General features: G+C 41.9%; 2 protein-coding genes across 3 annotated transcripts; one reads left to right on the top strand and one right to left on the bottom strand.

Annotated features, from left to right (window-relative positions):
* Positions 1 to 350: 350 nt before the first annotated feature.
* Positions 351 to 5,769, top strand: IDI1 (isopentenyl-diphosphate delta isomerase 1). Of its 2 annotated transcripts, none has more exons than XM_075492428.1 (5): positions 351 to 585; positions 1,324 to 1,484; positions 2,584 to 2,676; positions 4,059 to 4,189; positions 5,326 to 5,769. In XM_075492428.1, the coding sequence occupies exons 1-5, from the start codon at positions 437 to 439 to the stop codon at positions 5,641 to 5,643; spliced, it is 852 nt and encodes a 283-aa protein (XP_075348543.1). In that variant the 5' UTR covers positions 351 to 436; the 3' UTR covers positions 5,644 to 5,769. The 2 variants fall into 2 exon arrangements, with proteins under 2 accessions (XP_075348543.1, XP_075348542.1); XM_075492427.1 differs by having other exon boundaries at positions 1,321 to 1,484.
* Positions 5,770 to 8,552: 2,783 nt separating this feature from the next.
* Positions 8,553 to 21,112, bottom strand: GTPBP4 (GTP binding protein 4). Its single transcript, XM_075492426.1, has 17 exons — positions 20,971 to 21,112; positions 20,005 to 20,175; positions 18,617 to 18,720; positions 18,403 to 18,539; positions 17,692 to 17,792; positions 17,222 to 17,314; positions 16,521 to 16,712; positions 16,372 to 16,437; positions 15,544 to 15,633; positions 13,834 to 13,944; positions 13,487 to 13,564; positions 13,327 to 13,378; positions 12,650 to 12,750; positions 11,547 to 11,744; positions 10,573 to 10,638; positions 9,273 to 9,407; positions 8,553 to 8,743 (listed from the first exon to the last, which is right to left on the bottom strand). Exons 1-17 carry the CDS (start codon positions 21,016 to 21,018, stop codon positions 8,591 to 8,593), a joined length of 1,896 nt encoding a protein of 631 aa, XP_075348541.1. The 5' UTR covers positions 21,019 to 21,112; the 3' UTR covers positions 8,553 to 8,590.
* Positions 21,113 to 22,409: the final 1,297 nt, after the last annotated feature.

Genomic DNA, 22,409 nt, shown 5'->3' with positions numbered 1-22,409 from the left:
GGCGGCCGGCAACGGAAGGCGTCCGGAACCGCGCCTCGCCGTCGGGGCTCAGCTCGGAAGGGAGCCCGCGCCCACACCGCACCCCTGCGGCCGGCTGCCGCTCAGCGCGCTGCCCACCCGCACAGCGACGGCAGAACGGCCACACCCCGACCCGCTCGCCACCGCCCACCCTGCCGGAAATGGCTGCGCCCCTCTGGGCGGGGCCGCGGCCAGACCCGTCCTTCCCGCTCCCATTGGCTACCTCGCCGTTATCGCCTCTCCGTATTGCTCAGGGCCTCTACCTAACTGTGTGGCGGTTGGCTGCGCCCGGCGCCTTTCCTCTCTGCCACTGTTAGTCCCGCCTCCTGGGCACCCCGCGCCGCAGTGGGGCGATCGGGCGATGCGGTGACGTCGGTGTTTGGGGGCGCTGCCATTGGCGGCAGCGGGGTGACGGGCGATGTGGCGCGTGCTGCGGCGGGCCGTTGCTGTGGGCCGCTGCGGAGCCGCCGTCCCTCAGGGGCGTTGCTGCCGCCGTCGCGTGTGGGGCTGTCGCCAGCCGCTCGCGTCCGCCGCCGGCCTGTGCGGGGGGAAGGCCCGGGCCGAGAGGTGAGGGAGGTGAACGGAGGGGCGACGGCCGCTCCCCGAAGGGGAAGGGGGCTGCTGAGGGACGGGGCTGGGGAGAGGGGGAGCGGGGGCGGCTGCTGAGAGGGCGGGCTCGGCGGGGACGGGGGCTGCAGAGGGAGGGGGCGGCGGGAGCATGGGAGCTGGCTGGAGCATTCCCACGGCGGGCAGAGGCAGCGGGGCAGGGGCCGCGAAGACAGGGGTTGGGGGGTGTTTTGGAAGTGCCTTGGGCTGCGTGACCTGGTCAGGGAATCCTTGTTACTTAGTTCTTACCGGTGGGGGGGGGGGGGGGGGGAATACACGTGTACGTGCTGTCTGGCATCATAAACGTAACCCAGCGGTGGCGTGCAGAACATGCCTGGGCTGTGGGCTTAGGCAGGATTGTCATTCATTCTGGGTGAAATTTGGAATTGGATTTCTTATACTACCAGCCCATCAAAACGTTACATTTGGCACATCTGTCCTGCAGCAGCTGCTGCATGGAGTTTCAGAGAAACAAAAAAGAAATCTTTTAAGCACCTACACATCATATTGCAACATTTGGTATTGTGGGTAGGAAGTCCCAGAAATCCAAAAGCATGTAAAACCCCAAAAATATAATTGGTGCACTGTTTACACCGTGTCAGAAAACCTAGCCGTTTGATTATTTCTGACACACTGCCCAGAACCTTATAGACGTTAGTATTACTGAATGACTCTTCTCTTCCTTATTTTTTTCAGCAGAACGTGTCCTACCATCACGATGCCTGAAGTAAACACAGATCACCTGGATGAGCAGCAGGTGCAGCTCTTGGCAGAGATGTGCATCCTTATTGATGAAAATGATAATAAGATTGGAGCGGATACCAAAAAAAACTGTCACCTGAATGAAAACATTGATAAAGGTACAGCTTGCTTACCTTCTAACTGAAGTATTAAGTTGATTGAACATTTTCAGAGATATAGTCATGATTAAATTAAAGCCTTGATCTCAGGTGGGTGTTGATCAAACCAGAGCAAGTACTCCCCCACACACCCTTCCTCCCCCAGCTTACACTATCTAATTTTAAAAGTAGTTCAATATGAGGGAACACACAATTGGAGGCAGTGGCAAAGGAGAGAAACGGGTGATTGTGGATATAAGCTCTGTGTCTTGATAAATATTTTTTAATCACATTTTGATGATAAAATAGTATTACTTTCCTGTTATAGATACCTGATTCTATGTAGCTTTTTCTAAAGAATGCCACTTGCTTCTTTGCTGAAGCAAGTAGAAGAGACTTTCAAGTAGAAGAGACTTTGATTTTTAAGTAGTTCACACAGAGTTCTGCTTCAAATACTGCTAATAGGAAAGGGGCTTTTTAATTGTTGTAATTCTAATTGATTGTGGGTTTTATTTGAGGTTGGTCAGATTCGTGAATCTCTTACAGTAGTTTGTGATCTCCTTTTCCGTACTTGGGGGAAGCATCTTCCTGAAAGGTGAGGAATAACAAACTCAAAAAGTTGCAGGAAACAGCAACTGTACTGTTTTTGAGGAAGTTTGTACTTTTGCAATTCCTGAAGCTTCTTGAAATTCCATACAGTTTTTTAGGAATTTTTGAGTCATCTCTTTTTGATAGTAAATTTATGGATGCTGAGCCCTCCTTAGAAGCTTGCCCAAACATGCATCTTCAGAATGGTGAACTGACCGAGTTTAGTAGAACTCTTCTGTTGCGTTGTTGTTCTTAGCACTTTTCTAATTTCACAATGTTTTGTGTAATTTTGTAATTTTGTTTGTGTAATGTTTGTTTGTTTGTAATGTGTTTGTGTAATTTTGTGTAATTTGTGTAAGATGACATAGAAACCTAAATAATAACTGAGTTTTTTGTCAAATCCTTGTTTTTTAGCATATATGAATTTTAAATTAGATTACCGAAAAAGGAGGCCATTCTAAGCCCTTAAACTGTCTTCCTGTGTTTTTTTCTCCTCTGTTAAACAGCTCTCTGTGTTTTTTTTTATTTTTAGGATTACTGCACCGAGCTTTCAGTGTTTTCTTATTTAATACAGAAAATAAACTGTTGCTGCAGCAGAGGTCAAATGCAAAAATTACATTTCCAGGTTAGTATTGAAACAGATTGTATTTATCAAAATGTTTTATTTAAATCAATATTTTAAAAATTGTGCCAGTCTAATCTTGCAGTGTAACTCATTCTGAGGTTTTAGAATTTACTACTTTGGAGAGGAAATACTTCTAAATACTTTTAAGAGTTCAAGATGTACTTATCTTGTGGATGAAGTAAGATAATGGGAACGCTAGCTTATTGTTATACCCACTCTTGGGAAATGATTGTGCCCTGATGTGTTTGATCCTGTTTATGCAAGTGCAGAGTGTGTGTTGTTCACCTCCTCTGCTGCAAGACATACTTAGTGGAGTTGAAGAAATTGCTCTGGTAGCTGTGGAGAGTGTTCTGATTCCACTGGTAAAGACACGTGGTCGATGTATAGTGGAGCCCTGCTGCTTGGGGAGCAGTTGCGTTGTGCTTCAGTGACATACATGGACCTTTATCTGTGTATGTTTTAACAAATGCTTTTTTAACTATAGAAGAAGTGAGACTGTGTGGCCAAAGTATATAGCGCATGATTTTTGAAGACTCCCGAACTATTACTATCAAATGCAAATGGAGAGGCGTAAAAATAAGAAGTGGAATGAAAGAAAAATAGCTTACATGAGACATGTTGGAGGAAGCATAAAGCTGTCCATTTCAGAATTTTGGATGGAAAACAAATTCAAGTGTTTCTAACTCTCTTCAACTCAAGGAAGAAAGACCTTTTTTTCCTTCCAAGGCAATCTTTACTTTAGAGATTTTCTTTTTCCTTGACTGCTAACTAATCAAAATGCTTGAGTGTAGTTTGTAGGTGATCAGACTCTATTTTAGATGCTTTTGAGCTAGACTCTTCAGATGAAAGGTTGTCCAATCACAGTTGTTCTACGTTACTCATAAGTAATTTTTAATGAACTTGAAGCAGAGTATAGAGGATCTGTCCTTTAAACACAAACCTTAGCTGCTTGTTTACTTCTGCTAATTGTCAGCTGGGTTTGACACTCTGGGAATATTTTCAATATTCTGTTGCATGTGAACTCCCCAAAGTAATTTTAATGAGCATTTGCAGGATAAACAACATCTTTATAAGCTGGCTGTCTAAGTAGATGCTGTTTTGGGTATGAGAACGTATGTGTTCATGTGTGTCAAACACTAACCTGCAAAGTAGTACTTGGTAGAGGCAAATCCTGGTGCAAAATACGTAAAGAAAAAGAAGGGGTGAAAATATCCTCCTTCCTCTCTGACCCTTCTCTACAAGAGAAACAAAGCTGTGACGCGTTGAATAACTGTCCTACATCTCTGAGTTTTTTGGGGTTTTTGTTTGTTTGTTTTGGGGGGTTTTTTTTGCAATGCTTTATACATGTCAAAAACGTACTGATACAGACTTCTTTCCTGCAGATTGTTTTACCAACACTTGTTGTAGTCATCCTCTGAGCCATCCACTAGAACTGGAAGAAAATAAGGCCATTGGTGTTCGGAGAGCAGCACAGAGACGACTGAAAGCAGAGTTAGGAATTCCCATGGAGCAGGTAAAGGAAGGAAGGAGAAATGGGAATTTTTGCCAATTTGCCAATTTACAGACTAACTGCATTTGGCAGACAGGGTCAGTCTGAAACCTAAAAATAAGTTTAACTTTGGAGATGTAGAGAACTTAGTGAATTTGAGACTTCTTCATCTATATTCCAGAGTCTCAAAAGCTGATATCACTAAATGGTATTTTAGAGTGTGCACTCTTCAAACTAAATATGAGTTTTATCACGCTGCAATGAAGGATTGTGTTGCTTCAGGTCTGACTATGGGCGCCTACGTGTTTTCCAGCTGGGGAGGCTGTCCTCCTTGCCCAGGGGAAGGCAATGTGCCGTCCTTCCTCCAGGCCGATGGCAGAGTTCTGTACGCGTTCTGTACGACTGGTGCTCCTGGAGGGCATCGCGGTGAGCTGCTGCCGGCATTCGTGTACAAGTCCTTCTGCAATCCCAAGTTTCCTATAGGAAGTAGGGTGGCCTGGGCACTTGGTGTCTCTTCCAGAGCAATCACACAGCCCGCTTCTGCGACCTTCCTTTCTGGTGGCAGTTCGGGAGTGCACAGAGAGCAGGGTGAAGCTGGCTGAATCATGCTCGTGGTTGAAATCTCCTTCCATGTTTTGTAACTAATTACGTTTGTGTCATGGGACATGGGAGAAGCAGCGTGCTGCTGGGAAACATGGTGGTTAGGTTGTCCCCAGCATTAATTACCTGGTCTGCACAGATCCCTGGTAGATCCAGGTTGTATGTGGTCTGTCAGTACACAGTTCTGGCCTTGGCTTTCAGTAGCTGTCAGGTCTTCTCCTTGGGAGGTAAGGGGTAGGTGCAAGTGTCCGTGTTCATCAGCGCTTCAGTAAGCGTGTGTTAAGCCCCAGTAAACGTTATTTAAAACTTCCTGTGTAAAAGAAATCCACTCAGTATTAGAGGATGAGTCTGACTAGAGAAACGCTGTGCAACTCATGTCATCAAAGTGCAATAAAATTTTTTTTTCATAGCAATTCTTTGTGGAGAAGTACATTGCAGTTGTACACGTGGGGGAAGAATAATTTTTAAGGAAGAGGGTAATAGCTGATAATTCTACTGTAATGCCTAGCAGTGCAGTTACTCTGGTTTGGCACCGGTTCTGACAAGTGTTTTGGTTGTAGGTAACTCCAGAAGAAATCTCCTATCTGACACGAATTCACTACAAGGCCAAGTCTGATGGGATCTGGGGTGAACACGAGATAGACTATATCTTATTTGTACAGAAGGATGTAACGCTGAATCCTGACCCTAATGAGATCCAAAGCTACTGCTACGTGACACAGAAAGAACTGAAACAGCTCTTGGACAAAGCCTCCAAGAATGAAGTTAAGATTACTCCGTGGTTTAAACTAATTGCGGAGACCTTTCTTTTTAAGTGGTGGGATAACTTACATAACTTGAACAAATATGTTGATCATGAAAAAATACACAGAATGTAAATAGCTCGGGTAAAAGATGCTGAAGGTAGCAATGATGTGCTGTCTTGTTAACACTATGGCAACTCATGACTCGAGTGCAGAAAATCGGTCCACCTGGAGCATGTTTAACAAATAATTTCATACAGAGATGGTTATAGCTGATGTTTTTTCTTCTCTCTTCACCTCCTCTTCCCCCAGCCCTGTTCCTCTTGGGTGAGTTAAGCTTGATCTCATGTAAAACGGGTAACGGTCACATAAGAAACCCCTGGGTTCATCTTTCTCCATTACCTCGTGTGATATGGAAGATCCTCAGCCCAGTTTGCTCTTCCTTGCGTAAGTACACACGCTGCAAGGGAGCTTGGGCGCCTCCTGCCCAGCTCGTTCGGTAGAGCTGGTACATTCCCAACTTCACATGACTACGCCTTCTAAAATGGCGACTGCAAAAGAATTTGAGTTCTGCATTGATGTTGAAAAGAGTAGTTGCCTGAAGAAAAAAAACAATTAGTTCAAAGTGATCAGGATGATTTTAATTGCAGAAGGCAAATCTCTTCAGCTACTCTATAATTAACCAAACACATAAAAGCTTAAGTAATTAGATTGTCGGTGTGGACTGAGTTTCACTTTGAAGTGCTGCACTGTGTGTCCTAGCTTTAGATAACAAACACTGGGGGGTTTGTTTGGTTTTTTCCCCACCATCCTTTTCTGCTTAGTTGATGACTGAGGACTGGACATCTCTTAAAAAAAAAAAAAAAAAAGAAGTCAGTTATACCAAATGTGAATGGTACCTCTCTAACCCTGGAAGTAGCCTGTCTTGGAGAAGGGAGGTGCATTAAGTGACTCTTCTCCATCTTCCAGAAGACAAAGGCATCTTGATAGAAGGTTTTTTCCCTGCAACATCTACTGTAATAGTCGTTCCTGGACAACTCAAATCCCTTGAACTCCAGAAGTCAAGACTGACAATTTGTGGGCTTATACCAGGTCTTAATTTCAGTTAATTGGAAGTTGTACCATAGCGTAAGAGCTAATCCTTTTTGATCTTGCAGCCAATTGCTAGTAATGAGTAAAATGGAAGGCTTTTTTTAAGAAGACAAATAATCAAGGGTATCTCAGTTTGTGTTAAAGCTTTTTGGGTTTGGTTTGTGGGTTTTTTTTCCCCAAAAAAGCTTAATTGTGGTTTCTTCTGTTAGCAGACTACTCAATCTAGATTTCTGAAGTTAACTTCTCCCAGAGGTGTCTTGATGAAATAGGATGTTGTTCGTGCCACTTCTCCTTGCATGTAAACGTGGTTGTAACCAGTCTGTGTACGGTTTCAAGGTGAAACTAGATTTTTCCAGTGGTTAACACGTTTCTCTTTCTCATCACAAGTGTGACTGCAGCACTGAAGCTTCTGCGTGCCAGCATCGCGAGTGGTTCAACACTTAAAGGGTTTAGAGCCAAGCTTGTTGTATGTTGACCCGATGTGTTGTCTTGAAGCAAATAATAGCGGGTGAGGGAACAGTAATGCAGTGTAACAGCTCTCTTGAATGCAGTGCAATCATCAGCCGCATTATCCAAGTAAGGTATTAGGGTACTTTTCAAATACTTAAAACACTTTTAAAATAAAATATTATCTTAAAGATAAGAGTATGATTAAAATACCTAACCTAAAGCCTTGGACTGTTGTTTTCTTTCCAGACTTTGAGCCACATGGAGAATAATCTCTGTCATTCAGTACACTACAAACAACAGCGTGCCTACTAACCCTCACCAAAGCAGTACGATTGGGGCGGCAGGGCCTACGTTACTGTAACAAAGTTCTACTTTTCTAGTTCAAAGGGCCAGCAAAAGCTGGCCCTGAAGTATACCCTGAAGTAGAAATCATGTGTGTAAGGAAGCTGAAAGCAAAGTTTTGCTAAACAGTTCTTCACAATCCCTTAAAAGTTTTGACATAAAAGTTTTTCTTGACACTGAACTCTGCAGCGTTACAATGTTCTTAATACCAAATTCATTACATGAAGCAGATAAGGGAAACAATATGGATTTACACTAACGCTCCAATGTGCTCAATTTGACATCTGAACACTCTTCTTACCCTATTGTATTTAAAAATAGTTTACAAAAATCCCTAAGGATTCTTCCCCCTTACCTTTTGGGGGTTTTGTTTGTTTTTTTTAACATGCATATTTCATTGGATTCCAGTTTAGTCTTTAAAATTGTGCCTTTTAGGTGTATTGTTCAGGCAACACATTTACGATGTGTAATTTTACTAACCTCTAGGTAATTCCTACCTTGTTCTTGACCAACTAGGGAGAAAAAGGGAATATTTCACATTTGAGAATATATTTTTGCCTTGAACAGATACAGAATTTTTGTCTTACCGGCTTCTGAAGAGTAAATGTCTTCCTAAGCACAGGATAACAGTACCGTAATTGACACACACTCAGGACAAAATTTCAGTCTGATCCTCATTTTCTACATATCTCAAATGTTAAAAGTTGGGACCGTCCCTGCCTGTGCTGGTTTAGGCCATTACAGATGGCAGGTCAGCACTCAAACTGCAGTCGCTCCTCCAGCTTGGTCACTGTTCAGCTTCGTAAACTGGCAGTATCTCTCCCACTCACTCAAAACCGGTCAGTGCGCACACACGAGCCTTGGGTGCTACTTGTCAGTCTCCCATTACTTCCCCACCAATTTCGGCCTGCACGTGCAACATAAACTCATCACTTGCTATACATCAAAGAATAGACTTGCACACAGCAAACCGAACCTTACTGATGCAGTACCTTACGAAGCTGTGCATTTTTAATTCTGATGGTAGCTTCGTTAACACATACTTCACCTTTCTAGCTTTAACCACTTTAAATTTAGTTTTACATGTGTCTTAACCACTAACACAAACCACATACTTTTTAAACACTCTAGATGACTAAAAAGGAAGACAGGACTAGAAATTAGTTTTAATAAACTTAGTTTTAATTCAGAAGACTGCTTATCTTCTCTGTGTTTTACCAGATTTTCTCTTTCCAGCCAGCAGATGTTTTGGCTTCAAGTCAAAGATGTGTCTGTCCGACTCTCCTTTCCTGCCCAGGCGATTCATTTTCTTTTGAGCTTTCTTTGCCATAGTCTTGACCTTCTTCACCATCTATTTAAACAAACACACAAACAAACATGCAGAGTAACTTCCTCAGTAACTCAGGTAACTAGCTTTACCTTTCAAAAATCCACTAAGCTAGATGATTTGAACAAGGACATTAACACCCAGCATATGCCACCATCTGCAGCTCTGGGACAGCATCACTGCAAGTGACACTAATCCTCCTTAGCAAAACTCTTCTTTTTCCGGTACGCTAACAATACGATCCCGCTGTCCCTGGAATTCCTAACTTACTAAAGGTGGCACTCCACAGTCTGTAGAACTCTTCCTTCATATTTGCATTTAGAGAAAAAAATTTAAAATGTACTTTCTTAGTCTGTATTATTACAACATTCTAAAGAATGAACTAGGCATTTTTGAAGTATAGAGAGTTCAAATGAACAGAAGATGAAGCTGCAAAGAGAAGAAAGACGAACTCTTGACAAACATAACCAGCCTAGGACGGGGTTTCCCAGAAGCTGGTTTAAGTACGATCATGCCATTTTAATTGCTATAAAGGTAAATAACTTCAACAAACCTTTTCATCACGAAGACCAGAAACATCCCGTGGTGTGCGAGAGGAGCTGCGACTGCGTGCCACAGATTTAGGGGTTTCAGACTCATCACGTTTACGTTTCCTCGTAACACTACGGGACCTTCTCACATAATGTGCCTGAAATTCAAAACATCACGTTAATTATGAAAACCAGAAATCAGCTCAGACATGCTCCATTTCTAATTAGACTAATATGAAAACCCAGGAAGTAGACTGCTCTGATACGTTATCTTGGTTATGCCATAGTAGCATAAAGACCTTGTCAACTGTTGGTCACTGCCTTTCTGTCTTACGGTAATACTCAAATTTCAGTGAATATTACCATATTCTTTTCACAATTATTAACTCCACTTTTCTGATTTTTTTCTAAGTCCATTCATAAGTAATGGATAAAAAGACACAGACAAATTAATGGAAAGCAATACTGAAGCAATTTTGCAACAGCAAGAAAGCAATGAAGAAGCCTATCCTGAGCAGTGTCCTGTTTACAGGGAAAGCCCTGAAGAATTTCAGACATGAAGATTTACCATCCTACAGCATAAGTATTAAATTCCTCCTCACTGAGAAGGAGGAATTTAATCCTAAATCAACATAGCATGTCAGCTCTGAGAAGCATAAATGCTTCAGATGTGTAGTGTCAACATTCCTTGTTTCCTAACTCCCTGTTTAGTGAAAGAATTTGAGGTCTCAAGATCTAGATAGCCATAATCCTGCTGGATTTGCTGTACAAAATGGATTTTTTTTTAAATTTCTGATAAAATGAAATGTCTCCCGAAGGCAAATCTATGTTTGAAGTACTTCAGAAGTACTTCAGCTGCCTTACATCTAAAGATGCCAGCTGCCCTCAAAAACTTCAATTACAACTCACAGAATTAATGAACTGTAAAAAGATAAGCCTGGCCTGTCATTATTACTATTTCTGACATAGTAGTGTCTCATCCAACAAAACAGACTTGAAAATTAAGAAGTATGTTTAGCCAAACCCCCTTCTTGCATCCTATACAAATTCCAAGAGTTCTAATAGAAAGCAGTGCATATATATATATGTGATTCTTGATAAATGTGAATTTATTTTTTTAGCCTACCCAACATGTTTTGATCACGTCACTCAAAAATTCCAGTATCGACTCCCTCATCTGTGTTTCCTATTTTCTCCTTAATAGATCCCACCTCTCTCTTGTGCTAACTGTAATACGCATTTCAAATGTGCTCAAAGAAATTCAGCATGTAATGAAACTGATCTCTTTTAGATAAACATTGTGTTTAATTAGCAAAAACTTACATCATCTTTGTTAGTCATGTCGAGTCCAAGATCAGTCATTTCTTTTTCTAGCACCTTCCGCTGGACCTGGAAAAAGACAGTTAAGAAAACATGTTTCTTTCAAAAAAGTATGGTTCTATCTTATTTTTTGTCTTAATATACCACCATAAGCCCATGACACTCACTACATATTTATTCGTTTGGCATATCTCACAAGCAGATGATGAAAGTCATAACTTCACATTTCATTTATTGCAACTTAGTTCTCTTCACCCATAAATCCTTCTTCACAGGACTGCAATGTCCCAGCACTCCCTAAAGATCTTTCACATAGTTTGCCTTTTTGGGGGAAGGGGACAAAGAGAGGTATTTCAGTCAGTAATGTCTCCTTCTCTCCCAAAAGGCACACACTTTAGGGAAGATAAGAAACACTGGGTACAAAATCAGCTAGATGCATTTTCTCAAAATGTCTAGTTACCAGTTCATTGCTTTGCAATTGTCTTGGACTGGTCACAAGAGATTCTGACATTAGAAAGCGTGATACCTAGCTTCCAAAAAGAAATATACAATCTTTTCCATCATAGGGAGGGCCCCAAAACAAGTTTTACATGATTGTGATTTTAAGTAGTTATGTAATTCTCCTAATTATTTGAATTTAAAACAAACAAACAAGCAACAACAATAATATATGATGCAGCAACCCAATTAAACGAGCTGATTGTATTCTTCAAAACTTTTTCTGCAATATATAAAGAATTTTACAAAAGACTCACTGGTGTGACACAAAACAAAAAGGGCTACTATCACTCATTCGGTTTGGCCTCCACAGCTAAGTAGTAACCAGAACTCCTAGGAGCACAGAAGGAAGCAAGCAGCAAGTGAGAGGGCCAAACATGAGAAAAAGTGATCAGTTCCACTACCCGATATTGTTTTATGTTCTCATAAAGTTATTATACATCAGCAAGATTTTACTACAGAATGTGTTCTATACTTGCCTTTTTAGCTGTTCTAGGCATCCTTGGACCTCGAGTATCTTTTTCCTTTGACTGCAGGATTTTCAGTTTCTTCTTTTCTCGGATCTGTTGTGCCAACTGTCGGATTTCCATCATTTCTTCATCTTCACTTTCTGGTTCACTGTCATATTCTCCAGCAGCTTCTCTCAGCTCTTCCTCTTTCTCTAATTCTTCCAGTTTCTTAGATTTTGAAGAGATGAAATGAAAATCAAGATGTTCATCAAATCCTTGACTTACAATAATCCTCAACATTACATCTTTGCATGGCCCAGGGCCATGACAGCATGCAGACCCTTCAAAGAAGGAACTACGTTTACTTGATAATGACCCCTCCAGCCACACTTAATGCCGTTGGTGATACAGATTACTGTGAACCTATGGGGCACACTACTATGCAGTCTTACTTGATCGCATCACATTATCGTTTGGCTGTAGTTGTGCGACTGCCCCAAAGCTGCCTGCTGCGTGAATGCATGTGTACTATACTGTGAACTGCGCTAGCTGTGCCATTTCTGGAAACACACTCTGAAAAAAACCCCTCTCCTTCTACATTTAGCATGAGTCTGGAACACCACCAATTCGGATGAACCCAACTGCATAATGAGCAGGCTCCGGAGTCTGCACTCACTACTTCTCCTGAACAACCAGCAAGAAATAAGAACCGTGCTTGTTATTAAATAAAAATGTTATAAATTGAGAATTCAGTCCATTTCCTTTAACATCATACTCCAGTAGACATAAATTTGATGGGTGAATTTCATATCATTAATAATACACAAAGTTTGAAAGCTACATTCCTTCTGGCTGTAGTCAATGAAGAAATATAACTTTTCCTGCAAACCTCATATTTTAAGATGGAAAAGGTAAGGTTACCATCATTCTGAGAAGATAAAGCAATTTTCCATTCTTCTGAAATTCTGTCCTTAATCATTCAGAAAAGAGTATCTTTTCCCATGGCAAGTGCAGACATGTAAAAGAACTTATTCTCATGACATATTCTTTTTAATCTACAAATACAGTAATTCACACTAAACAAATAAAGGGATAAAGAGGCAAGAAAAGTGTAAAAATAATGGAAAACTCACTCTCATTATATCCGGATCAATGTAGTCAAGTATATTATGACCTTCCCATATCTCTGGTATCTTATCATATTTTTCAGATGAATTCATTAAGTCCCAGTATTCTTAAAAATACAACAAAAATTAATAAAAAGACAAAAATAATTTCAAAGAATGTTCAATGACAGAAAACAACACTCAGGTCACAACTAAAAAAAAAAGTCATATCCCTAAGTGCCAAGAATTTGGTAGCGTCTCTGATGTATTCACAAGTACTTCTGATCTCCGTCCTACCGCCAAATATTGCTCAATAATTGTGAGAACCACTGCCAAGTCATAATAAGCAACAGATATCCAGCTGAGACAGAATACATGCAGTCTCTCTCATATTGATACTTTCTTAACAAAGAGAGCATCAAGAATTAATGAGGTAGTACAAGATGAAATGAAGGGAAAAAACACTTGAATCATCAGACCAGTCACTACATGTCTGTGACTCTAAAATGGGAAACAACTGAGTGACATTACGAAACAAAGAACAGTCACTGAAGATCACCAGTTCTGGAACTGAACTAAAAGATATGGAATAAAATGGTGGCATTGGTACTTAGTTGAAAGGAGTCAGGTTTAGGTATTCTCCCTTAAGACTGAAACAGCCAAATTTTACTGCTTAATAATACTGATTCTTATATAGTACTTACTCTGAAGATCCAAAACATAATCATCTCCCATTTCGAGTTCAATATCTCTCTCCTGCAAAGACATACATGGCTTTATATACCATCTGATTTTAAATCTATGGGCTAATACAGCAAATTCAAAATCCATCTGCTGATCTCCTAATTAAGAGATGCCACTTACCAATTTCCTCCTGGGTGTGTCTACTTCCATGCGTTTCTTACGTGCTACCGCTCCCTCAGGTATAAAAGGCAGCCGCTCCTGAAATTAATGCAACAATCCACCCCAATAAAAAAGGGAAAAAAAGTTTGAATCAATTTTTTTATAATGCTAGAAATCACCATTGCAGAGTAATGTATTTCTAAAGAATACAAAATCCCAAGCTGACTCTCCCACTAGCAAAGGCAGTAATAGATAAAAAATAAGCAAAATTCACCATATTAATCTGTTCACATGTTAAGGTAAGAGAATTCTTATCCTACTTAAGTAATACTGGGAAATACGCTAAAAAGTGTAAACATGTAGCCTACCTTGTTATCTCTTTTGGTTGGCATGGCCAAGTGTAATCTATTCAATACTTCGTTCACTTTATTTCCTTTCATTTTAGTATCAACACGATGGGCCAACAGTCTGTCACAGGCCTGAAAGGGCACATGGCAACATTAGGTAAGGAATGAAGCCTTCCTCATACAACAAATGACACAGTAGGCTTTCAATCCCAAATATCTAGCTTCACATCTCATCTTCTGTCTAATCTCTTCTCTCTCTAGCTCTCAAGAAAGCATTGAATTATTTTATATAAAAACTATCATGGGAAAATGTATATGATCCTTTTTTTTTTACAAGGAGCTGACAATAATAGAAAGCAACAGGACTCAGAAAAAACTCACAGATTTTTTTTCAACTATGATTTCTATTAGACATCATTTTCCCTTTGCACCCAAGTCCACTGAGGCTCAACAGGCTATACAGAATCACACACTTTATCTGGACTTCAGTAAAGCCTTTGACACCGTTTCCCACAGCATTCTCCTGGAGAAACTGGCTGCTCATGACTTGGATGGGCATACTCTTCACTGGGTAAAAAAGTGGCTGGATGGCCGGGTCCAAAGAGTGGTGGTGAATGGAGTTAAATCCAGTTGGTGGCTGGTCACAAGTGGTGCTCCCCAGGGCTCAGTATTGGGGCCAGTCCTGTTTAATATCTTTATCAAGGATCTGGACGAGGGGATCGAGCCTCAGTAAGTTTATAGAAGACACCAAGTTGTGCAGGAGTGTTGATCTGCTTGAGGGTAGGAAGGCTCTACAGGGGGATCTGGACAGGCCGGATCGATGGGCTGAGGTCAATTGTATGAGGTTCAACAAGGCTAAGTGCAAGGTCCTGCCCTTGGGTCACAACAACCCCATGCAACGCTACAGGCTTGGGGAAGAGCGGCTGGAAAGCTGCCTGGCAGAAAAGGACCTGGGAGTGCTGGTCAACGGCCAGCTGAGTATGAGCTGGCAGTGTGCCCAGGTGGCCAAGAAGGCCAATGGCATCCTGGCTTGTATCAAAAATAGTGTGGCCAGCAGGAGTAGGGAAGTGATCGTGCCCCTGTACTCAGCACTGGTGAGGCCGCACCTCGAATCCTGTGTTCAGTTTTGGGCCCCTCACTACAGGAGAGACATTGAGGGGCTGGAGCGTGTCCAGAGAAGGGCAACGAAGCTGGTGAAGGGTCTGGAGAACGCGTCTTATGAGGAGCGGCTGAGGGAGCTGGGGTTGTTTAGCCTGGAGAAAGGGAGGCTGAGGGGAGACCTTATCACTCTCTACAACCACCTGAAAGGAGGTTGTAGCGAGGTGGGGGTCGGTCTCTTCTCCCAAGTAACAAGAGATAGGACGAGAGGAAATGGCCTCAAGTTGCGCCAGGGGAGGTTTAGACTGGATATTAGGAAATTTTACTTCACTGAAAGGGTTATCAAGCATTGGAACAGGCTGCCCAGGGAAGTGGTTGAGTCGCCATCCCTGGAGGTATTTAAAAGACGTTTGGATGAGGTGCTTAGGGACATGGTGTAGTGGTGGTCTTGGTAGTGTTAGGTTTACAGTTGGACTCAATGATCTTAAAGGTCTTTTCCAACCTAAATGATTCTATGATTCTATGCTTAAAGTTTATCACTATAATGCACAGTTTAACTGAGATTAAATTCATACAAATGAGGCAAAATGTTAGCTGGTCATTTGGAATGAAATTGAGACAAGAGAGACTTACCTCTGTTTTAACTTGGATTACACCTTCTTCTGTTAGAGTGCTCGTCTCTATTACAGAAAATCCTTCTGCTTCAAAAGTTTCAAATATTTTCTAAAATAGAAACATTATCCCAAAGAATGACATTCTGCCCACTTCTTAATATACCGATACATTAAGAACAGAAATTTTAATCCACTACCAATACATGCAACTTGTTACTATTTTATTAGAATATGTTTCTAAAAAGACGATAGAAACTTGACAACTACAGTTCTGTTTAAAGTTTCTTCTTCTATAACCAAATAACTACTTTCTAAAAGGCACCTATAAATGACCCATAAGGAAAAAAAAAAAAAAAAAAAGAGAGAGAACACAAATTCTATGCGTCTTTGAACTTGTAGATACAAAAGAACTAGCCCTGCATATACACAACGTGTTGCCCAGCGAGACCTTCTACTGCAACTGTTCAGCAGCACCTCCCAGTCTAATGCTCATTGTCTGTGGACTCTTACTGAAATGGAAATTATTGAACAAGGCTATTCAGTCTTACTTCCAGCTACAACAGTAATTGAAAGTTCTCACAGTGTCAGAAATTTCTGAAACCACTAAGGACTTGCTTTCTTTTTGGCATTTATGATATTCAGGCAAGGATATATGTTAGACGGTACTTAAGAAAGATATGGGTCAAGACCTGGAAAGCTACTTTCCATCACACTATTAAATAGTTAGATAAAGAAATGGTGATGTAAAAGTTTTTGCCTGATACAAATGGTATCCATCCACAACACTTGCACTAATATTTTTGTAAATGTCGGAAGAAAGAGAGAGAGGTGGGAGAAGTAGTCTAACCTGACTCTCTTCAGGAAGTTCTGCAATCCTCTTCACATCACATTTGTTTGCAACAATTATAAGTGGCTAATAAAAAGAAAAAAAAATCATAATTCAAGTTATCATGTTATAAAAACCTGGGGTTTATTAATAATGTAAACCAAACCTACCTTGTTAGCAAACAACGGCTTAATATTTCTGAAGAGCTCTACTTGCTCCTCCAGGCTATGCCCACACTGCTCAGACACATCCATCACATAAAGCACAGCAGCACGAAGATGTGCAAGCGCAGTTATAGCCTGCATCTCGATGGTGTTCCTATCCTCCAAAGGATGATCCAAAATACCAGGAGTATCTACTACCTAAAATTAACATAATTAAGTCAGGCCTTAGTACAGGATAACTGATATGCTATTTCAGGAGATGTGCTTGATTTCTGGTCAATAGTGTCTTTTTTAAGCCAGCAATATTCTTTCCTTTCAGTTATAAATAAGACTAAACTCAGCCAAATTGAGAATGTGAAAATGGACTAATGGAAGAAGAATGAGGTTTCAGAATAACCAACACTCCAAGTATTGAACAAGTAGGGAAAGCCCTGCCCCAAAATTTGACAGTGATAAAAAGTGAGCTGGCTTTAGTCAGTAATTCCATTTCCATTCTTCCCTCAAACTGAAAACACACCCATACATGTACATTTTTAGAACAGATTTTGACTACTGCCCTCATTTGGCACACTGTACCTGGCAGAGCAAGCTCTCAGACATAGCGTGTCTCATCAAGACACAAAAACGCAACTCACATTGCAAAATGGCAAACCAGATTATAACCAGTTAACTCTTTAAAGAAAATGCAAAATAATAACAGTTCTTACCTGCCAACGCAGATACTTATAATCCATATGTCCCACAAAGAGAGATTTTGTGGTAAAGGCATAAGGCTGCACTTCTACATCTGCTCTTGTAACCTTAAAACAAGATTTATTCACACAAATTTACTGAAAATTTCCTGAAGTTGCAAGCAGTATATCATAATTATAATACACTTCCTTTGCTACAAAAAAAGCTAAAAAAGGTTATTCTGGCTTCTCTGCAAGAATTTATCTATCAGAAAATACATTAATGGGATCCATGCTATTTTGGAAAAGATAATGATTTTTAAGAGTGAAATCTATCGTAATTTTCCATTTATCCCTCCAGGAATTTCATTCAACCTCTACTCACACATTTGAATTTGCTGCCACTCACATCAGACAGTGCCATAATGATATCAAAGTGTTTAAATGTTACCTTATTTTAATTAAATGGTATCTCAGAATTATTTTTGAAAAAAACATTCACATACCTTATTTATAAAGCTAGATTTTCCAACATTCGGGTAGCCACACAACAGAAGAGTTCGTGTATTGGGATCAATGGTTGGCAAACGAGACAAATGTTGTCGCACTGAAATGTTAAAGAAGATTTTTTTAAATATTTGTGATAATTTAAGTTTTACTGAAATGGAATAAAAATTCACATGCTGAAATGTTTATATACAAATTAATAACTTTTCTGACATTATAAACTGAATGATCATTTATGAAAACATATTATAGTTTGTGAACTCCACAAGTATCTACATACAACAAAAAAAGAAACAAATATTTAAAAAATGAAGACCACTGTCTTTTAGGTAGAATGACCCCATCAAATCAGGCAACATAACCTGAAGGAATAATAAGCCTGAAGTAAAGAGTAATGTTTGGAAAATGTTTAGCACTATTTTTCAAATATACCTAAGTGAAAACACTGATAAATAAAAGCATGGCTGTGACTTTCAAGCAAAGAAAAACATTTTACAGCTGTTCGTAATAACATAAAATTTAAAGAATTTTCAGAGAGAAAACTATTTAGTTAAAAAATAAATTCTAAGTATTTGGGGATTTTGAAACTATTTCTATGTTTCATGCGTCTACATTCGGTATTAAACACATTCTTCTAATTGTTATTAAGTGTAAGAATAAATTTTACATCCAACTCACACACCTTATTTTAGCCTATTTATAACACAAACCTTGCTCCAAATATTCCAAGCTTTGTTTCTGTCTTTTGATAATCGTGCACATTCGTCCCAGAGCAGCACGTTTCAGCTGTTTGCAGCGGTAAAGAGAATCACCATACTTCATCAGCCGCACGTAGTCTTTTGCAACACTGTGGAGACAAGAAATAAGAATTTAGCCAACAATCAACCAGACAGGTACAAAATCGAAGAAATTCATGTCCCTTACTTGTCAATCAGATTCTTGGCAATATTAATCTGTCCCAAAGCCAGCTTGTAGTGGTCTTTGTCATAGAGAACATTAATCAAATCTGCATAAAATGGATGAATATCCTAAAACAAAAGCATACAATAAAATTAAGCCTAATATTTTCCTTCTTTAAGATGACTATTTCTTGGCAACTATGCAAGTTTGGTTTTTTTCTCCAATACAGCAAACAAATTACAATACAAGCCAAACTGTTTCCATTACTATCTTATGCAAGAAAATAATCTGCTTGATGATTAAATGCACAAATCTTAATCACTTCAAATTTCTTCTGCAAATACATTTTGGATTCATTCACACGGAGTTTCCATTTCATCTTTTGCTTTGTGTAATACTTCGTATTACAACTTTGAAGGCTTTTTTTTTAAATAAGGAAACTGCAAGAAGCCTGCAGAAGTAGTTTCTAACAGCAAATTCACACTATACCAGAAACACAGCACCAATATAAATTCCTCCCTTTTTCAGAGTGCTAGATTAAATTCTGTGTAAGACTGGATAAGAAGAGTTTCTTCAATGCCCAAATAAATCCTTCAGCTTTCCAAGGAAGCAGCATCTTCAGTTCAAATTTTTTAAACAAAATATTTCATCTACTTATGTACTTATTTGCAGAAATTTTATCATGTGATGATAAACAAAATACAGAAGATATTTGTGGGAATTCTGCAGTAATACTCACTGGATATTCAAAAAATATGGTTGGCGGTCAACAATTTAAGCATGAGCAGAAAGCTGCCTATAAAAAAACCCCACTGGACACGTGGATCCAGTTGCAGTTGTTGGGAAGTTAAGACTATGTGTGTCTTGCCAGAGTGTGTTTCCAACACTACCCTTTATGGGGCCGAGAACAATGTTTATGTTATCGAAGTAACTTCTGAAGAAATGAAGATGGGAAGCAATGTGATATATTTGGATATTTCTTACTTCCTGCAAATATTTTCTAGGGGAGACTAACCATAAGCACAATTTACACACACACACACACACGCAAAGAAGAAATAAGCAGACATAACATACTTAAGAAACCCCACACTTTCTCTTTGTTCAACAGCAACTTCTGGCAAACATATTTGATCAGCTAAAACCTTGTAAAACCCACCCTTCAATGACCATCCATGGGCACAATTTAGACTTCCTTTCTTAGTAGGGACATACTATTTTTGCAGAATAAGTTTGCCGAAAATTACTCCCAGTAAAATCTACCAGAAATCAGTCAAAATTGTCTACACAGTGAATCAGCAAGATGTTGCTCAGGCCAAAATGAACTCGAATAAAACCAATACGCTGTTGAAGAAGTATTCCTGATGCCACGAAACCAAAGTTCCTTTATGATCAAACGACAAAGCACTTACATCTAATTTGGGGAAATCTGTTAAGATCTGAGTGAGTCTATCATGGTAATTTTGTTGAGTATATTTGACTTTTCGCATGTAAAACTGTCGAATCCGATGGATTTGATAATGTTTATGAATGACAGTTGGAGTCTTCCGCTGAGTCTTTGACAATGTCAAATCTATGAAGTCCTGCAATCAAGGAAACATTATTAATTATACAAATTGCCAAGTTCTTATAAAGCCATGAATTTTATTTTGGTGGAAGAGCGTGCAGACCAGTTTAGCGCACCCACGCCATGCATGCTTTGCAACGTACGTTTTATGATAAAACACCTGAAATCGGGGTTCCCATCTCCGGGCAATAACAAGCAGTTTGCACATTCCCTCTCCGGTTTTCGTTTCAATTAACTGAGGGTTGGCCTCCCGTCCGTGTCTGCCACAGCAGCGCTCGGGAAGCGACCCCGGCTCCACCACAGCCCGGGAGGGTGGGCAGGCCCGTCCCCTGCCGCCCGCCCCACCGCACCGAGCGGTGAGCACAGCAGGCCCCAACCCCGCCAGCAGCTCCGCACACCACACTTTTAACTAAAGCTCCTTCGTTAGACCGAGAGAGAACTTTATTCTGAATGAGTGCACAGCGATGAGGCTAAGGGTTTGGAAAGCAGGAGGGATTTTTGTGGGGGCCACCCCGACACCCCCGCAGGGCTGAGCAGAAGAGCAGCCCCCGGACCCCTCCTCAGGCCGCAGTGCCCCTCTCTGACAGGACCCCCCGCTCCTCCCCCCCCCACATGGTACAGGCCGCCAGGCCCAGGAGCACTAGCCCAGGGCGAGTCCACGGGTCCCGCGGGAGGGGGAGGAGGCGAAGGCCGAGGCCACGCTGGCAGCGCGGGCGGGGGGACGACGGGTAGCGCTCTCCTGAGCGCGGCCGGAGCCGCAGAGGAGGTCGCCCCGCGCTGAGGGACGGCGAAGGGGGAGCGACGCCCGTACCTTGGCGGACGGCACCACCGTGATCTTCTTGAAGTTGTAGAGCGCCATGCCGGCCGCCCGAGCCGAGCCGCACGCTGCCGGAAGAGGGAGCGAGGCCGTCCCTCTCGCGAGAGCCCCGCGTTTCCGCCCGGGGGAGGCGGGGAGGCAGGGCCGGGCTCAGGGCGGGCAGCCCGTGGAGGGCTGGGGAGACCCGGTCCCGCTCCGCTTGTGGCCCTCCCGGCCTGCTTGAGCCCGGGGTGCTGGGCGGCCTGTGGCGGGGCCGCTGGGCCCAGGCGGGCCTCGGGGCGGTCGGAGCGGCCCCGCTGTAGGGAGCGACGCACTGGATTAAGTTGGCGTCTTGCCGGAGAAAAACCAAACCTCGAGCAAGCGGTTCAAGCAATGGCCGGTTGGTGTGATTTCGAGCAGTCATGTTTTGTGCCCTGAGGACCGTGAAGGCAAAATACATCCTCACCCTGTTCGGTTATGTGATTAAAGGCTAATTTCTATTAGTGCAAAGGAGAACAAGGATGGGGGAAGGGACCCCAATAACCTGCTCCGTGCCAAGGGTCCCCTGGCCCGGCCCCTCCCCAGGCCATCGCAGTGAGCCATCAGCTCTGTGGCCCAGAAGTGCCACCCACCGGATGGGTCAACGGGAGCAGCTGTCTGGATCACCCTGCAGACGGGTTACTGCCTGCAGGGGTGTGGGACTCCTCAGGGGGTGCCGGGAAGAGCATCTTGGGATTGCACAAGACATATGGGATGTTCAGAGAAAAGACCAAAGCTGGGAAAAGGGAGGGATTAAGGTGGATAAGGGTGGATTATGGCAGATAAGGGTGGAAAAAGTGTGGGAAAATGGAGAGAAAAGGGGATAAAAGAGGCCAGTAGCACATCAACAGGCTGGTCAGTGTGCTTGTCTGACCATGGCCTGCACACCCAATCACTGCAGTCTGTCATGCCTTATTAAACTCAGTTTCTAACCATTTCCTGGTTGAGGGGGCTGTCTGTTCTGTGCATATGCGTGTGGAGCCAAGTGCCTGCCCCAGGAAAAGGTGCAAAGGTTCACAGCAGCCATGTGTCTGGGGTGCCAGGAGCTGGAGGGACTGCGGCGCGTGCATATGGTATGTCAGTGTATGTATAGATGAATACAGGTGTGCGTGTGTGTATGTGTGCAAGTGGGAGACCAGGGGCTCCAGGGTCCAGCTACTGGGTAATCTGAGTGGCGAGGGGCCGTGTGGCTGGCTGGCCATGTGCACAAGCCTATCTGTACTGTGCGTGTGCCCGCTGGGGGTGCGCACGTGGTCTTCCTTCCAGCTGGGCCGGGGGCCGTGGAGCTGCAGCAGCCTCCCCTCTGTCAGGCTGCTGGTTTCCTACCCCAAACACACACACTCTTACTTCCCTTTTTTCTTTTTTTTTTTCTTTCCTTTTTTTTTAATAGTAACCTTCATTGGCTTGTCTCATAC

This window comes from Mycteria americana, chromosome 2, assembly GCF_035582795.1.
Source record: "Mycteria americana isolate JAX WOST 10 ecotype Jacksonville Zoo and Gardens chromosome 2, USCA_MyAme_1.0, whole genome shotgun sequence".
In the NCBI taxonomy this organism is placed as follows: domain Eukaryota; kingdom Metazoa; phylum Chordata; class Aves; order Ciconiiformes; family Ciconiidae; genus Mycteria; species Mycteria americana.
This window is presented reverse-complemented; position numbering and strand designations above follow the sequence as displayed.

Coding starts and splice junctions, on each gene's coding strand:
- IDI1 (XM_075492427.1), top strand. CDS start 437: ATGTGGCGCGTGCTGCGGCGGGCCGTTGCTGTGGGCCGCTGCGGAGCC. Junction 1,485..2,583: donor GAATGAAAACATTGATAAAG/GTACAGCTTGCT, acceptor TTTTATTTTTAG/GATTACTGCACCGAGCTTTC. Junction 2,677..4,058: donor TGCAAAAATTACATTTCCAG/GTTAGTATTGAA, acceptor TCTTTCCTGCAG/ATTGTTTTACCAACACTTGT.
- GTPBP4 (XM_075492426.1), bottom strand. CDS start 21,018: ATGGCGCTCTACAACTTCAAGAAGATCACGGTGGTGCCGTCCGCCAAG. Junction 17,315..17,691: donor AATCTAGCTTTATAAATAAG/GTATGTGAATGT, acceptor TCTTGTTTTAAG/GTTACAAGAGCAGATGTAGA. Junction 13,945..15,543: donor TAATCCAAGTTAAAACAGAG/GTAAGTCTCTCT, acceptor GTGCCCTTTCAG/GCCTGTGACAGACTGTTGGC.